At 49.3% G+C, this 17,506-nt stretch overlaps 6 protein-coding genes across 6 annotated transcripts; 4 read left to right on the top strand and 2 right to left on the bottom strand.

Annotated features, from left to right (window-relative positions):
• The first annotated feature begins 20 nt into the window (after positions 1 to 20).
• BKA55DRAFT_551963 (DHHC palmitoyltransferase-domain-containing protein) lies at positions 21 to 1,432 on the top strand. Its single transcript, XM_046191398.1, has one exon. It carries the CDS (start codon positions 104 to 106, stop codon positions 1,391 to 1,393), a length of 1,290 nt encoding a protein of 429 aa, XP_046057296.1. The 5' UTR covers positions 21 to 103; the 3' UTR covers positions 1,394 to 1,432.
• BKA55DRAFT_603201 (P-loop containing nucleoside triphosphate hydrolase protein) lies at positions 1,433 to 5,964 on the bottom strand. The gene is made up of 3 exons (XM_046196566.1): positions 5,613 to 5,964; positions 2,203 to 5,554; positions 1,433 to 2,146 (listed from the first exon to the last, which is right to left on the bottom strand). The coding sequence occupies exons 1-3, from the start codon at positions 5,613 to 5,615 to the stop codon at positions 1,815 to 1,817; spliced, it is 3,687 nt and encodes a 1,228-aa protein (XP_046057295.1). The 5' UTR covers positions 5,616 to 5,964; the 3' UTR covers positions 1,433 to 1,814.
• A 1,222-nt stretch (positions 5,965 to 7,186) lies between these two features.
• Positions 7,187 to 7,652, top strand: BKA55DRAFT_683585 (uncharacterized protein; the record flags this gene model as incomplete). Its single annotated transcript, XM_046198529.1, has 3 exons — positions 7,187 to 7,307; positions 7,365 to 7,420; positions 7,470 to 7,652. 3 exons carry the CDS (start codon positions 7,187 to 7,189, stop codon positions 7,650 to 7,652), a joined length of 360 nt encoding a protein of 119 aa, XP_046057294.1.
• A 1,067-nt stretch (positions 7,653 to 8,719) lies between these two features.
• BKA55DRAFT_683584 (uncharacterized protein) lies at positions 8,720 to 9,058 on the bottom strand (the record flags this gene model as incomplete). The annotated part of the gene is made up of 2 exons (XM_046198528.1): positions 8,720 to 8,838; positions 8,908 to 9,058. 2 exons carry the CDS (start codon positions 9,056 to 9,058, stop codon positions 8,720 to 8,722), a joined length of 270 nt encoding a protein of 89 aa, XP_046057293.1.
• A 2,553-nt stretch (positions 9,059 to 11,611) lies between these two features.
• On the top strand, positions 11,612 to 12,433 carry BKA55DRAFT_533119 (uncharacterized protein; the record flags this gene model as incomplete). Its single annotated transcript, XM_046189421.1, has 5 exons — positions 11,612 to 11,789; positions 11,856 to 11,913; positions 11,965 to 12,006; positions 12,062 to 12,135; positions 12,198 to 12,433. The coding sequence occupies 5 exons, from the start codon at positions 11,612 to 11,614 to the stop codon at positions 12,431 to 12,433; spliced, it is 588 nt and encodes a 195-aa protein (XP_046057292.1).
• A 2,149-nt stretch (positions 12,434 to 14,582) lies between these two features.
• BKA55DRAFT_603198 (cation transport protein-domain-containing protein) lies at positions 14,583 to 17,505 on the top strand. The gene is made up of 2 exons (XM_046196565.1): positions 14,583 to 16,559; positions 16,610 to 17,505. Exons 1-2 carry the CDS (start codon positions 15,041 to 15,043, stop codon positions 17,362 to 17,364), a joined length of 2,274 nt encoding a protein of 757 aa, XP_046057291.1. The 5' UTR covers positions 14,583 to 15,040; the 3' UTR covers positions 17,365 to 17,505.
• Position 17,506: the final 1 nt, after the last annotated feature.

Raw genomic sequence — 17,506 nt, 5'->3', positions numbered from 1 at the left:
TTTTAGGGGCATCATGGCTACCTGTCTACACCTATCTGATAACGACTGGCGTGGTGGAAGTTAAACCTTCATGTGATGTAACAGCTCAAGTTAAAGCTTCATCATGGCCGGCCTCAACGACGTGCCCTTCATCAAGGGTCTTGCCGTGCCCTCTGTATGCGCTCTGATCACATTCCTTGGCTATTTCTCGCAATTTCTCTTCCATTACTCGACGTCTCTCGAACCAGGTCCTCCCTCGCGCCGCGAAACCATCATCTTCAACACCCTCCTCTTCATACTATGGTTAACGTACTACCGAGCCGTAACCGTCGATCCGGGCCGCTATATATTCAAGGATCGTGTTATTGAGGCCGATGGGCAGCGATGGTGCAATAAATGTGCGGCGCCGAAACCACCTCGGGCGCATCATTGTCGCCATTGTGCGAGATGTGTTCCCAAGATGGATCATCATTGTCCTTGGACTAGGAACTGTGTATCAATGACTACGTTTCCCCACTTTCTACGCTTCTTGGTATACACGAACATATCACTTTGGATGCTTGGCTATTTTCTATGGCAACGCTTCTCTAAGATCTGGGAACATCGAAGACTGCCTGCATACCTAGGACCTAGTCTATCTGGACTAATCGGACTATCCCTGATAGCTATTGTCAACTTCTTTACCACTGTCGCCTTAGGTATCATGCTCATCAACACCATCAGGTCATGGACATTCAACCAGACTATGATAGAAGGGTGGGAGCAGGAGCGTCATGAAGCTCTCATGGATAAAGGACCTAAGGATTGGTGGGACGTTACAGGCCCCGACGGCGAGAAAGTCCGCTTCGAAAGACTCGAGTTCCCCTACGATATCGGTTTCTTTGGCAATATGGCTCAAGCAATGGGCACCCGCAACATCCTCATGTGGCTCTTCCCCCTTGGAGGAAATCCTACCATCGCTAAGGATGGCACTGGATCAGGCTGGGAATGGGAAGAGAACGGCTTCAACCGCGTCGAAGGACTTTGGCCTCCTCCAGATCCCGACAAAATTCGTCGAGCTGCACGGGGTTGGCCCGCTGCGAATCGCGACTACGCTGAGGAGCTTCGTCAAGCGAACATGAGCTCCAGCGAGTTCAAGGCTGAGTTTCTCAAGCGAAAGGCTGATGATGAGAAGCGCAAGAGACATCTCATGGCGGAGCTGGAAGAGGTTGATGACTATGATATGTATGATGATGAAGAGTATGACCGTGAATTTGATCAAGGTCTTGGATGGGTGAACTCAGACGGCGATAGACTGCGAGATTACGGTGTTGATGAGGAAGAGTCAGAAGCTGAGGCGGCAGACGAAGATGTGCCCCTTGCCGAGCTCATACGAAGACGAAAAGTGCTACAACGAGATATATCAGACGATTAGATGACACAACATGTATAATAGAGTATAAAAGTTTGAAGTCGAAATATTTAATCCTTCTAAAAATCTGTAATCTTCTTGCAATGAATATGAATATCTTCGTCCAACACTCCATCCCAGAACGACCCTCCCTACAAACGCTTGCCCAAAGCATCAAGAAAAGAAAACCAAAACCAAACTCGGCCGTGATTTATTTCTTAGCGGCTTTCTACACACCTCGGTTGCCCAGCACAGTCTTGTTCGCTTGTATACAACAGAAGAAAGCACACACTGTCATATATCATTCCTCCTCTTCTCTTGCACGCTGCGATATGTGTCATGTAATGCAGGTGCAAAAGTTTAACCCATCGAGATTTGTCTCATAATCAAAGTTCTTTTTTTCGACTCCTTAGTAACATCGTGAAGCATAAACTCGTTATGTCGACTACCAGTCATCGTCATCCTCCTTCTCCTTTTGCATAGCATTCTTCCTGGCCAGCAGAGCATCTGCCAGACTGCCACCCAAGCTGGGTGTAGGTGTGCTGCTGCGGCTATCTCCTCCGTTGGGCGTATTGAGGCTCATGCCAGAGTCACGCTGCTGAAGCTCGGCAGGCTTACGGTTAGCAGCAGGACGCTTGGCCGGGGGCGCAGGGGGTGTTGGCTTGGATCGCGGAGGAGCCGGAGGAGCTCGAGGAGCAGGTGGGGCTTGTTCCTCGACATATGCTGCAGGGACCCAAGCCTGTTGTGCAGTTTGAGGGTTCTTGGCTAACCACCAACCTGGATAAACATGTTAGTCATGTTCAAGTTTCTAATACTCAAGCAGTCAAACTTACCATTGGATTCCTTCTGCACAATCTCGACGATCTCACCAGCGGTGATGGTGAGCTCGTTCTCTCGTTGTCCAGCAAAGTCATACAAGACCTTGGCCATAACCTTAGGTGGACTTGGTGGACGTGCTGCTGCAGCAGGAGGAGGCGGTGGCGGAGGTGCACGTCCAGCGCCACTAGCATTGCGAGTATGGCTTGGGAGAGCATTGTGGGTGGCAGGAATTGGAGCAGCAGCGTTCGCAACAGGGCGAGGAGCGATACGAGGAGTGTTTTGAGTAGCAGCAGCGGGAACAGCGGCGATGTTGGAGACAGCAGTTGGTGGTTGAGGTACGGCTCGACCTGCTCCTGGTCTAGGCTTGGCGGTTCGATTGCCCTGGATGCGAGAAGGTCGACCGTTGGGACCACCAGGCTTAATCAGCTTACCTCGAGTGATGGGACGAGGAGGCACAGGCTTGCCCTTGGGTGTAGGTCTGGAGACTGAATTCGGTGGCTCACCGGGCTGTGTGTGAACAGCACCACTCTTATAGTAGTCGACTGGAAGTTGCGAATCCTTCAAGACCTTGACCTGCTGCATCTTGCCGGGCTTCTTGGCATACTCAATCGTCTCAGTGATCTTCAGGTTAAATCCACCAGGCATCACTCGCTGCATCTGGGTAAACATTTCTGTCTTGAGCATACAGTTCATCAGGGGATCAGGTTCTTGAGGGGAACCAATACCTAGTGAGAACCAATCATCGCGAGCTGATGAGGCACCGATGAACTTGATAGCTCCCAAGGGGACCGCTTTCTCAACTGAGATTTGTGGGTGGCCATTCACAAGCATTTGAGCAATGATATAGAACTTGTTGGTGGTGACGACGATGATTCGAGGGCTTGCTTTACTGGATCGACCAAACTTGGCCTCCAGAATCTCAGCACGGCATGAAAATACCGCCTTTTCGTTTGTGCCGATGTTGGCAGCGTTGCGAATCTGGGCTCCAGGGCCAGTGCTTGCGTTGACACCCAGGTAGTCGCCGAGGAATCGTCGGGAACCCAACAGACTCATACGGCGTCTCTCCTTGCGACCTCCAAGAACCTGGTGGCCATGGTCACGAAGCTGAAGGTATTCTGCTCCAGTTCGCTTCTTCCGCCAGAATCGCTGAATTCGGGTAGCCGACTCGGCTCGGTATGCGAGGTAAGCCCTCCACATGCGCTGGATTCGCGTAGCCATGTTGTGCCAGTATCTATCTCTCATATGCTCAAGGGCAAAGAGCGTCTCGGGGGCTTTGATAAAGGCCTTGGTAACACCCATTTGCCACTCTTCCTTAGGAATACTGGTATCCTTGAGGATCTGCTTTACAGCAGCCTCAGTTGTTCCCTCCCAAGTGAATTCACCAGCATATGAGGTAGCGGGAGACAGAAGGAAGAATCGATCAACGAACTTGTCGAAATCTTGACGGTAAGCAAAACCGGCACGACGAATGCGAACGTTTTCTTGAAGACCAAGATACTTGACCTGATGCAATACATTGGGGCTGTTATATTCTGTTGGCGACTTGTTCTCGTTGGGCTTGATGGTACGGATATATGAGGGCTGGCACTTCATCAACGTATCAACCAGGGCATTGGCGGAAGCTCGGATGCGATCTCCTGCAGAAGGAGGTTGCTTTCGGTTATCTTGATCGACGGGTCGAGGGAACAGGGTATGAACAAATTGGTTTCCACTGTGCTGGAAGAGGTTCAAAAGACCCTTTAGAAGTTGATCCTTGTTCTTATCCGTAATACCTTCGACAGTATATGTGACATCACCGGCATAATGCTTGATGATGAAGTTTCCTTGTCGAGGGGTAAGATGAGCGTGAGACATGCCGTTGATACTCTGCATGAATGTGCGATCGCAAGCAGCAGGGTCGGCGTGTGCAGTCTTGGTGGCATCCTTCATAGCAGAGAAGATACCAACTGGTCGAATCTGTTCGATAAGGTCGCACACAACCTTGTTATCAAAGTACTTAATAGGAGTCCATTGAATCTGTTCCCTGGCGTACTCCTCCTGCTCGGCCTTGAGAGTCAGTTGAATGAAGATCTGCTGTAGCTTCTCGTTGACGTAGTTGATGCATAGCTGCTCAAAAGTGTTCTTCTCGAAAATCTCGAATCCGTAGATATCCAGAATACCGATTGTGTTTGTTGTCGGTTGTCTCGCCTTGAGAGATTTGTTGATGCGCTCGACGATCCAGTCGAAAAGGTTGCTATAAATGGCCATTGCCAGAGCATCTCGGGTAGCCTGCGCTTGGGCAGGGTTGGCGGGCGATTCGATAACTTCGCCATTTCGAGGTGTCAGAATTCGGATTGTGATACCGCTGATGAGTTGGTCAGGGGTAACTTCTAATAGGTAGGCGGCAAAGTCAACCACTGATCGGTCAATAACCTCTGCATAGCCGCCCTGATCCTCTTGAAACTGGATGTTTCCAATCCATAGAATAGCCGCCAGCATTCGGAAAATCTCATCTTGCTCAGCCTGAGTAAGGCCAATAACCTTCATGGCATTGAGCGTGTCCTGAAATTCGGCGAGATCGTCGATACCGTCCACGTCCAAGCATTTTGACCGACTGGTATAGACGTAGGTCTCGGGTTTTTGAACACCGAATGTTTCTCGGTATTGTTGTGAGGCACCCTTTGCGAATTGGTAGAAAATATGGAAGTTTCGCTCGTTCGTGATCTGGCCCACCACTCGCGACTTTTCCAGGAGGTAGTTTGTGATGTCGGCACCCACGGGTTCGCCTTGGGTGTTGAAGTAGATTTGTAGATACTTGCCGAATCGCGAGGAGTTATTGTTTCGTAGGGTCTTTGCGTTTCCGAACGATTCGAGTAAGGGGTTGGTTGCCAGCACCATGTCCTTGATCTGCTTGATGTCTCCGGATTCTCCACCAGACACACTAGCAATGTACTGCATGATGCGCTTGGCCGCCTCGGTCTTTCCGGCTCCTGACTCTCCTGAAATAATGACACACTGGTTGTCGCTGTATGCCTTCATGTTGTAGTATGAGGCCTCGGCGATGGCGAAGACGTGTGGTGGCATCTCGAGTCGGTTCTTGCCCATGTAGCTCTCGAGGACCTGGTCGGTATAGATGCCCAGGTCCCTGAAGGGGTTAACGGAGACCAACACATGGCCAATGTAGGTATAAATTTCGTGGCCTTCGAATCGCTTCTTCAAGTTCTCGTTGATGGCTTCGTTGGAGACTTTGCTGAGCAGAGTCAGATCGGAAACACCAATCTCCTTCTTCTTGGTTGTCTCAAAGGTGGCCTTCTTGGGCTTCGCGCCTCCGCTTGCGCCGTCCGCGGCTGCACCGGCGCCCTTGTTCTTAGGGCGTCTTGATATTCCCTAAGTGAGGAAAAGTTGTCAGCGAAAAAACCGCTGATATGGAGGGTTGATACCGTACCATGATGTGCGACTTATGGGGGAGAGAGGGGGGGGGAGGGGGAAGTGAGAGATGGTTAGTATTTGATTTGTATCTATACGAGCATCAGAAGATTAATCCCGTGTTAAATAATTGAAGATCTCTGGTGTGAAAAGCCAGAGAAGAAAATGCGAAGTTTAATTCCAAAGGAGAGTCTAGAAGCTCAGGTAGGTTTGGTGTGGCTGGAGACGACTGGACTTGGGAGGTTGTGTTCAGTGATGATCTGGTGCCTGACGGGTGACGAAACGCCGACAATTTTCCGCCCAGCACAGCCCCCTGGATTACTGTGCAGCCTTACGCAATAAGTGGCGGTAGCAACTGTTAACGTCTGGCTATTGTATGAAAACGCGCGGCATTAAAAGTCTGCTCTAGGCAGCATAAATCACAAGAATTTGAGGTGAAATTGTTTATTCAGCTCTTTTGCGCTGTTCTAGGGATGATTCAAATAATATCCCGAGTCGGTAATCCCTGCGATAACGAATATTGCCTTGCTTTTTACTCGCTCATGTCCGATGTGTCGTCATTGTGCAGTGGGATAATTGGTCTTATCAGGGAATAAGATTCATCTTGACTCGCTGTCGAAGTCTTTAATACCTAACAGTGAGGAGTCGACTCATATTCTAGCTTTTCTGGACAAGGGAGTTGTTATCAATTGTCGGAGTGTATTTTGCAGGGATACTGAGGAACAGTGCTGGGGTTGGTTTGACAAAGATGACTTGATCAAACGGTTTCGTCAGCAGCAACTCGAGCTTACAGATAAGCAACTGTTAACTTGAGAACCAGACTTTCCTCTGTAAATCAAGCGTGATTCACTATAAGTTTGTTCAGATTTAACCACAGCGAATTGGTTTAGCTTTGTACACGTCTCAGTCCTTGAGATCTGATAAGGCCCTTCGTGGAGCTTGGACAGAAGATATCAAAGCATAAGTTGGATCAGAGTTTAGAATAGTAAACTCATGCAAATAGCATTTGATCTATGCAATCAATTACCAATAGAAAATTCAGGTGGCCCCTATCCACCAGATACTCCGTCCATCTCCAGCTTCAAGCGTCTTGGCCTGCATCTCGTCCCCGCCGAACAAGCTCCAGACCGATCTCATATCGATCGTGATGGTATCACCAACGGAAGAACAAAACATCCGTCCAGGAACAATTAACAATTCAATTCAATGCAGTTTAGCCAGCCACTGATCGTCCAGTCCCCTGTCCTCTGACGCGCAGCTTACAGTAGTGAGCTTCCCGGTTGCGGGGTAGCAACCACAAAAGGTGGCATGCTCACTAAACAGGTGAGCGGACCAAGCCAACCACGCCCGACGAAACATCCAATGCGCATAAACATGGCAATGCGCTGCCACATCAACGGCCCATTTCTGAGACCTTAGCTTGAGATCGTTGGAGTAGATAAACTTAAGACCGCCGCATCCGTTTCCTCTGAGACCTGTTTACCTTTTCCTTCTCCAAACTTTGCCGCAACCACTTACACCAATACTTACACTTACACATCACTCTGAACTTAATCACCCTGTTTACCAAGCTCAAACTTATACTATACCATCATGGCCGACACTGAGCAGCAGCCCAAGCTCGTTGACGAGTCTCCCATCTCTCCCGTAGAACGACGAAACTCCCTGGAAGCTCACCTCAAGCACCGCCCCGAACGCTCCGAGCTCGTAGAGAGTGAGCAGTCCCCCGCATTGCATCCTTGTGTGTACAATGCTTACATACCCTGAATAGAAAACATCCTTCCAGCCTCTACGGCAGCTCCAGGCCTCCAGGCGCATCAAAAAGAGGTGAGCCCACCATCAAACCATGAAGCCACAGTCGCTGACGCCCCCACAGCTTGAGAAGCACATGCTCGAGGATAAGCTTAACGACAAGATTTCACACCGTCCAGACCCAGAGGCTCTCATTAAGGAGGGTGTTTTGCACGACGACCCGCGTACTGTTGCCCAGGACGAAGCAGCGAAAAAGTACGAAGAGGCCATCGAAGACGAGTATGCCAAGCGTGAGGGTGGCGCTTGAGCATGATGTCATGCGAGGGGGGGTCATGAGCCTCAGTACTCATGATGCCAGAAATGGAAATCTCTTTTTGGTACCGAAATGACTTTTACTGTGAATGGATAGTTGTATATACAACAGACATGAAATGCATGGGCGCTATGAGGCCTTGGCTTGGGCCGTGGTAATTGCTATAGTATATTGACATTGTAAAATCCTGAACTGCCCAGACCCTTACACGACTGTGCACCAAGACGAAGCTTGGGGTGTGAGGATACAATTCTGACTACTGTCCATACACCAGTTGGGCAGAGACAAGGCCATTGATCCGCAGAAAGTGGGAATTCCATCTCATCTTTTTACAGTCTAAGCCATTTTAATGGAAAATTCCAACGTGGAGAAACTCTTCAAACATTTCCAAAGTGGAGGAGATATTACATATCAGAAGCTCTAAGAGACCCCTGCCACGGGTTGGGCTGCAGGTACCGAGCGGGAGGGAACCCAAGGGCCCCATCCACTCGCAGAGACCCAACCCAACCCGTCACACCATCAGTAAATTTTTGTGTCTTGGACCCTTTTTTTGAAATTTCCAAAAATCAAGGAAGAAGCACGGATGAAATTGGAAAGGAGCTGAAACAGCTGGAAGGTGTGTTGGAAATTTTCTTCCATGATCTCAAATTGGGTCGCTATTATCGGACCAGTCCGACAGGCCGTCTCATATCTCATCCAGCCGTCTCGGCTTGTAAGAGGTCAAGACGGGAGATTTGGCCCTTCTAAAAAGTTCAGCGCGGACCACAAAGTGCCCGACGCTGGAATAGTAAAAGTACAAAGAATAATACAGCCAGAAAGGAAAAAAGAAAAGCAGTATCGGCTCAATCCAGCCCGTCCCAGTGGCTATCAATCTTGGTCATCGTTGTACAATCCATGCTCTCTAATCCATGATACATCGCCATGCTGCGCTCAATCTTGCTTCATATTCCCAAATGTCAAAACGCCAGTCTATGTTGTGTATATCCCGTATCCGTTACATATCGCTGTTCGAAATCGATGAAACATAGGAAATCGAAAGTGCGGCCGTAGCCAAGTGTTGTTTAGATCCTCGTGTATGCGCCAGAATATTTTGGTGCTGGCGAGTCCTTCTCATAAGAGACTTTGTTGTGGTTGATGACCAAGTTTCGACCAGAGCTGGCAACTTGTGTAGTGTGCTTGTCTGCATCAAAGGTTAGAGTGGGGCCGAAGGAAGTGAGAGAGCCCGGAGACTCGGTGGTAGGTAACTTACCAGCACCGTACTCGCGGTAATCGCCAGGAGAAAGAGATCGAGGCGTTGTGCTGGTTGAAGAGCTGTACGAACCAGAAGAGTAGCTGTAAGAGCTGGAGATGGAAGGCTCCTTGGTGCTCTGGTGGATTTGGACAGTGTAAGGGGAGCTCATGGTTGCGGTTGGGTTATTTGTAAGGGGTAGTTGTTGTTTGTGAGAGTTGTGTTGTAGATGTTTGTTGAAAAGGTTGATGGTTGAAAAGACAGACTGGTCTGTTCTTTCAAGGCTTTATATTGTGAGTGTTTGGTGGGAATGAAAAAGGGAATGGCATAGATAGGAGGAAGGGGGTCTATATGTATTTGAAGCTTGATGATGAGAAACGATGGTACGTACTCAATCATTTGTAAGTGGATTTGACCCAAGACCTCACTGCCTGGAGGACAAGGGTTACCTGGCAAAGCGCAAGGCATCTCGCACGCTAGGTAGCCTTCGATATGGGGGGACCCAAGGAATTCCATCAAGTTCAGGGGAGTGAGTCAAAGGAGTCAGAGACCCGAGCAAGCACGTACTCCCGGGCCCGGCACGGCAAGCGGGCCATGCCATCTAAAGCACGACGGACGGGAGGGCTAGTAATGGACGGTGTGTGTAAATGGGAATGGACAATACGGGGTGCAGCATAATGGGGCGTATCAAATAATTGGGCATCGACTGGCTGTTCAGGGCAAGGGACCAGAGTCTAAAGAAAACATCCCGGCAAGACTCATTGCAATTGCAGAACATCCATCCCCATAGCAGAAACCTTGTGACAGCACTGCTCAGGCCCTCGGTGGCGAAATTCAGGTCAACAAGTGAAGGTTGGTGACGCTGGATAGGGCGGAGCCGTAGCGACGTAGGGCGAATGAGCAGCATTTGATGCAGGGCAGGGCAAAGGACCAAGCCCCACGGTGTGCGCGAGAGGGACCGACCAGGTCTGAGGGGATACAATTCGGGGAGAATGATTCAAAATAGACGAAAAGAGACAAGACGATAATATTTTGTCTGTTGTTGCCTGTAATTGGGGGCCACGAATCGCTTCTTCTGGTCTGTTGTGCATGCACTCGGTCTCTGGTAAATACCAACCCCCAGCACGACTTAGACTTAATTAGACCAGGGGCATTTTCACGATGCAACGGCCTTTGAGTGAATGCATGAAACACTCGCAGCGGCCGTCATGCTAGAGGTTGGAGTCCAGCCCAGACCAGGCACCACAGGCACCAGCGCCAGTAACACGTACCACAACCTTGGGATCGTGGAGTTAAGTTAGTGACCATGGACAGATAAAAATATCCATGGTGGTCGTCATGACTGGGGAAGAAAGGGAGTGAGGCTTCGCTTCGTGAATCTCACAATTCCACTCTTTGTCTCAGACAGCTCCCCATCCCACGCTCTGTTTCTTCTTCTTTGTTGACCCTTTTTTTTTTTCATTTCTTTGATGCAGGCCTCGACTCTCATGACTGGCATCGCCCTTGTACAACAGACACAACCAAATCCAGCTCATACCTATCGCTGCCCAAAACTTAAACACAAGTGTCTCTGAATTGTGCACCCGAGCCTATCGAAGCTCTATGCCGCCCACCGTAACGTAAAGGGGTTGAAAGGGGACTATCATGTCTCCCTGTCTCGATAAACAGCATCATGACAAGAGGCGAAATTCATCGTGAAGCGCATTAGCGTGTAAAGCGCTTGGCCCTGGGCTTCTCGGCGCTGGTGGATCTGACATCTGCAGGCTGGGATGTGCCCCCATCTGGGTTGCATCTCTGCTGCAGGAACTGATGCGCCTGCTCGAGTAGTACACTTGTCGATTGCTGAAGCTCTACACCATCTCGCCTTGATGCAGTCACGCGTAAGTACATCGGCGCCCTAGCCGCCGCAGCAGAAAATTCCTGATATCCTGAACACGGATGGATGGGCGGATGGGCCCGACACTGATTACTGGTCACATTAAAAACATGACCATCCAGTGACGTCGCTATGCTCTGTTTCGATAACAGCCTTGCTGTGATGAATCAGGGACTGCCAAGGGATGTTTCCTTTTTGCGCCTTGCTTGGCTGTACAGGACCCCGACTAATACAGTGAAGCGTCGTGTTATCGTCATGAGTCACATGGATGGTTTCGCCCTGCCAGACCGAAACAGAAACAGAAGATGTAAATGCAGATTTGTAATGCGTCAGATTTGCAACAGATATCCATATGTACGTAGTTGAAGGGCCAACGTGACTGCAAGTCCTCATGGATGGACCCTGTTGTTTCGATTCTGCTCATCCATATCTGGCATTGCAGCCTCCCCAGTTTCCAAATGGAGATGCGAGACGTGACAACCCAGAAACAGATCAAGGATGGGGTCATTCAGACGGGCCGGCCCCATTGACCAATAATAGGCTCCTTAGCTTGACCCTCCAAGCTATGACGCTGTTGTATCAGAAGCACGCGCTACAGTACAGAGCCTTTAGCCGCTAAACGGACACGTCGCAGCTTAACGTTAGAGAGGCCAACAACCCCAGGGCAGAGCTTCATCCATACAACGACAACCTCCCTCGCATCCCATTCACTCTGCCTCACACGACAAACCTACCACACCCGTCGACGTCACATCTCCGACGAATTCAGGCTTCTCAACGACTTCCACGCCGTTGTGACCTCCATTAACCTCACCAATTCCCCGCCCCGCATCAATCCCGACCGCCACCATGAAGGCCGCCCTCTTCCTCTCCGCCCTCGCCTCTGCCGCCGTTGGCGTTGTCGCCGAGGACCTCAAGATTGATGTTACTCTTCCCGTTGTCTGCGACCGCAAGACACAGAAGGGAGACAGGGTTCAGATGCACTACCGTGGCACCCTCAAGGACTCGGGGAAGCAATTCGATGCCAGTAAGTTCCTCCGCCTTGCATCTACATCAATGATCGTCACAAAACACATGCTAACTTGGACACAAGGCTACGACCGTGGTACTCCTCTTGATTTCGTTGTTGGCTCTGGTCAGGTCATCAGGGGGTATGCTTCATCACTGCGATGCATTCAAACTTGAGGCTAACGATTGTGTAGATGGGACGAGGGTCTTCTCGACATGTGTATTGGCGAGAAGCGGTACGTAAAGCATACAGCCACAGCCAGGACACCTCTTTACTGACCCTTGACTTAGACTTTTGACCATCCCTCCTGAGTACGGCTACGGCCAGCGAGCCATTGGCCCTATCCCCGCCGGCTCTACCCTGGGTTCGTTATTCCCACCAGTCCCTCCCGCTTCATATTCACCGCCTAACACTACAAATCTGCAGTTTTCGAGACAGAGCTCGTTGGAATTCAGGGCGTCCCCAAGCCCGAGAAGATCAAGACAAAGGTTGTCGAGGGTGCCGAGACTGCCGCCGAGGCTATCAGTGAGGCTGCTGAGTCTGCCGCATCTGCCACCAAAAATGTTGCTGGTAAGGTTGCTCAGGCTGTTGTCGATGCTGCTGATGCCGCCAAGACCATCATTGCAGACACTGATGACGCTCCTGAGCACGAGGAGCTGTAAAGATTTGATGTCTTCAATGGTCTACTTTGTGCACGACGTATCAACCCCCACCATACCATGTTCTATCTTAGACGCAGCCTTGAGAAGCTGGAAAACAAAACCCGGTCCTGTCAACGTTGTGTACTATCCGCTCGGGGCTAAGCCCCACGTTGGCCCTCTGTGACATGTTGGTTGCATGTGCATAATCGCGCTGTAGAGAGGGCCTACTGTCTATCTCGGGTAGTAGGATTTGTCTCGTAGATCTCGACGTCATTATACGATACCTTCATCTTGTTCTTGTGATGGCTTCGCTTCTGGCGGCTGGGTGTAGATGATGTCCTCTGATTTTCTGTTACATCAAAGGATGTTGATGATGGGCAGATATATGCAGGTATGACCGCCCGAGTCATGCGGATGCACTTGGTGATGTCTTCAGCATGTCTGATCTCTTACTACTGAGTTTGATATCTTGATGAACTACAGGCTTCAAGGGTGGTTTACTTCTTATGGGGTGATACGGGTCTGCCCCCGATCTTATTGCAACGGTTTCTGCTTTTGAGCCACTTGTAAAATGTTCGAGCTTATTATGGATGGATACTTTGTCCACTTGCAGGTGGGGTGTTAATAGCTCAGTCTCATCTCCAGCGGTGTAGGTCAATAACTACCCATACTGCGTCATTCCCTCTGTTCCATCATGATGATATTTGATCATGAGTAAATTATTGAAGATCGTATGTCATAGTTAGTGTAAGGTGCACAAGGATATCATGAACGACCATGAGTGCTAGAGCTAGGATTTTGTCGGGACTACGTGGACTGGAGATGGATGCCACTGATTTCAAATACTACCGAGTTGCTTTGGTATGCTTATGGGTTACTCAGACTGATCTGATCTGTCTAGAGTCCATTGCGACTGAGTTTTAGTGTCGAAGGCTAGTGAGCTTGATTTCGAAAGTGTAGGGTAGGTGAGACTCCAAAACGAAGTTTCATGACGAAGAGTATCATGAAACACCAGGAGCAAGGATTCGACACGAGTCCCCTAAAAAATCGATTATAGCTATATTCAGTCTTTACATCTCGTGATTTTACTTATTACATGTAATGTTTCTGAAACTTCAGCGCCGCGGTGCTGGCAAACCTCTGTTCACTTGTACTTTTCACTTCGAAACGGTGGTGATGCGCTGTACAGTTTTTGCAACAACGCATCAACTTACAGGCAAATGGGAACAGTGAACAACACTAAAACGGGGCTCTGTAGTTTCACTACATGTAGTAGACAATCCTTTCTTTCTCATGATAAAAATGGTAGTTGTACCACCAGCGAAGGACTGCTCCGATATCCCAGACACCAGTGACATTGCATTCTCACGTGGACTGACAAGATGAGACATTGATCGTGTGCTTATCGTAACTCAATTTGGGGCTTTTGTTTCCTCCCAAGAAGGTGTTACATATGGATGCAGGCTCAGCCACGAGCTGCAAGGGTCAATCCATGAAAGGGGAAGAACTGGATAAGGAGTGGAGGTTAAATTAAACATTATGATCACGTGAAGACCAATCTCAAGAAGGAATGAAAAATAGCAATGCTATATGACAAGTATCTAGTAATGAAGTTGATGCTAGCAGTACAAGTACATGTCTATCTGAGGGCAGAAAAGCAAGACTGACGTTGGCCGGCATTAAATCACGTATAAATGAAGCCGAAAGCATCAGCGTTCCATTACGATAAAACCAATGATATCGGCTGGCGGAACGGGCCCGTTAGCCCGTTTTAATGCCCCGGGAACTAAGGTAATTAAAGAGTTTCCGCTGCGAGGGAGTCGGGAGGGACGGGATGAATATGGAGATGACGGGCGGGAATGGCCAGAGACAAGCCCGAATCTAAACCTTAATAGAGCGTCAATTGTATCTCATCAAGTAATTGAGGCTTAGATAGAACTGTTTCTAGCCAGACTTGAGGATAGTGGATGGATATCAAAACATTGGCTCCCTCTTTGTCTGTAGCTTTGACCTTTCCATGATCCTCAACCTTGTAAACACAGTCTCTTTGTACGGAGTACCAGGGTCCAATTCAAACTCGCCTTGTGCTCACCGTTTCAATTGGGACGCGGTAAGCTTTTAGCGCCCGCTCAACCTTCGAATTTGGTGGTACCTTGCGCTTTCACTTGCACAGCATCCATTTGGATGGATCCAAGGGGCGCCGTAACTTGTCTCCCTTTTAGTTTTCGATTGATGCACTGCCAGTTGGCACCTTTCAAGCAGTTTCTTTGTTTCTTCTTCGGCATTGTCTCTCCTTCCTCGCGCCCGCGCCGTATAATCAGTCCTGTTTCTTCTCTTTCCTTGCATCTGCCGTCTTCCGTCTTAACCTTATCTGCTAGCGAAACTTATTTCTTTCTTTCACGTCTCTCTTTCACTCAACACTCATTCACTTGTGTACCCGGCATCACCGCGATTTCATCACACAATCATCTCCTCTAGCAATCGAAATGTCATATCTCTTCAAATAACGACGTCTGATTAAACAAACAAGCTTTTCTGAGGCCCCGCACCTATTGCTTATTGCTTGGGAGCCGACCCTTTCAGCTGGGGTACACAACTTGGCATCTCACACCCAACGCAACCACGACGATGCTCGACTCCATCAGATCTCGCTGGAAAGACCTTCGCGAGGAGCATCCGCGCCTTGATGCGGTCGCTACACAGGCTGGGAGGCTGGTACCGCCCATCAATTTCATCACCATTCACTACGCCTATTTCATCTTCGGATCCCTCTTCTTCTCACTTATCTTCTGGCTATCCAGCGAGCCAAGCCAGAGCATCCCCTATGTCGATTGTCTGTTCCTGGTTGTATCTTCTTTTTGCGATACAGGCCTCAATACCGTCAATCTTTCCGAAATCACGACATGGCAGCAGGTTCTGCTATATCTTCTATTTATTATCGGAAGCGCTCTATGGGTTTCGTTCTGGACGGTCATGGCACGAAAGCAGGCGTTTGAGAAGCGTTTTGAGGATACCGTTAGGACAGAACGAGAAGCGAGGAAACGACGGGCCGCATTGAGACGTGCCAAACCACTTGGGCGATTCCTCCCATTCGCTAAAGCGAGGACAACACCTGTATCAACTGAAACTTCTAATACCCTAACTGGTCTTGGAACAGTTCAGAGGACAGTAACTGAGAAACCTGATCCTAACGACTTGTTCAAGACAACTGCTCCCATGCGCCGCGCAGTTACTGCCCCAGCAGACTCTATCTCTGATTCAGACGACAACGATAGCAATACGACGCAGGTGGCAGTTCCTGCACGGAATGCTCCTATGACTCCAAACTCCGGCGATCATATCCAATTCGCAGATAACTTGTCGCCCCGAAGTGCCGGCAGAGACAGCGTGTCCATCTATCGACGAAACGAGAACGTGGAACCCAACCGACGACCTTCAACCTCAGACTCAGTTAACAGCGACGAATCAGAAGACTTTCTTCTTCACTGGAAGAAGATCCTCGGTAGTCACAACACGAGCAAGAGAGGCCAATTCTACGATCTATCATCCGATGAGCGGGAGGCTTTGGGTGGCTGTGAGTATCGCGCGCTGAAGATCTTGGCCGTCACTGTTCCCCTTTACGCCTTCATGTGGCAAGCTGTATGTGGAATTGCCCTGGGTGCTTGGATTAGCATCAACCGGCCGTCCGCGGCAACCGTAAATGCCATCAATCCCTGGTGGTGTGGAATCTTCTTATCGTCTTCGGCATTTAACAATGCCGGCATGTCGCTCAATGACGCAGGAATGGGTGCATTTCAGGATGCGTATTTTGTTCTCATCGTCGTTGGTATCCTTGTCCTTGCTGGGAATACGGGCTATCCGCTGCTCTTGAGATTCTTTCTTTGGTGTAGTCTCAGGGTGTTGCAACTGACGACCGAACCCAAGACTCTGGGACCATGGAAAGAGACGATCGAGTTCATTCTCAAGTATCCCCGTCGAGTGTACACGACACTTTTCCCGTCAGGTGCTACATGGTGGCTCTTCACTGTCATCGTTACCATTAACACGATTGACTGGGTTGCTTTCGAAGTTTTGAATATCGGGAATGATGTTGTAGAAGCTATGCCAGTGTCTGACCGTATCATTGCTGGATGGTTCCAAGCAATTGGTAAGTAAGAACCTTACCACTGTGTGATTACCTTACTAACACACCTCAAGCTGTTCGTGCTGCCGGTTTCGCGGTCGTTTCTATCTCAAGTCTCTACCCCGCCGTCCAATTGCTCTACATGATTATGATGTACATTTCCGTGTATCCTGTCTCAATTACGATGCGTCACTCCAACGTCTATGAGGAACGATCCCTCGGTATCTACGAGGACGACCCTCAAGTTTTGGAAGCAGAGAATGGAAACCACCTCTTGCCCACGATCTCTGAGGAACCAGAAAAACCTGCACTGCGACGAAGAGTCACAGCTGCAGCTCAAAAGACGGTTAAGAAATCTTTGACTTTCCATGGCGTCGGCGTGCGACCTCCGCCCAAAGGTCCAGACGACAACTCTCGCATCTCTTTCATTGGACAACAGATTCGTGGACAGCTTGCTCACGACATGTGGTGGCTCATCCTCCCGGTCATCATTATCATGATCATCGAGACCGACCATTTCCTTGAACAACCTCTTGCTTACAGTGTCTTTAATGTGTTGTTTGAGGTCGTTTCGGCTTATGGGTGCGTTGGTTTGTCCATGGGCTTACCAGGAAAAAGCTACAGCATGGCTGGAGGCATGCACCGAGGTAGCAAGTTTGTATTGTGCTTGGTGATCCTCAGAGGCCGACATCGAGGTCTCCCTGTTGCGCTTGACAAGGCTGTTAGATTGCCAGGAGAGAAGCTGGTACGTGAAGAGGAAGAAGACTCGAAGATCAGAAGGACGAAGACGATGAATAGGATAGCTAGTCGAGAGTCTAGAGTCATGTAAAGTTGCATATCGCATGTATACGAGCAAGGCGTTTACGGATGTGGAAACACGATTGATTTGGTTTGACCAACGGAAAAGTAAAACAAAGTTGGACGGGTATTTAGACAATGGTACATCATAGACCTGTCTGCATCATTCATTC

This window comes from Fusarium redolens (assembly GCF_020744475.1).
Source record: "Fusarium redolens strain MPI-CAGE-AT-0023 chromosome Unknown BKA55scaffold_1, whole genome shotgun sequence".
In the NCBI taxonomy this organism is placed as follows: Eukaryota; Fungi; Ascomycota; class Sordariomycetes; order Hypocreales; family Nectriaceae; genus Fusarium; species Fusarium redolens.
Note: the sequence above shows the minus strand (reverse complement) of the source record. Positions and strands in the feature narration are given on the sequence as shown.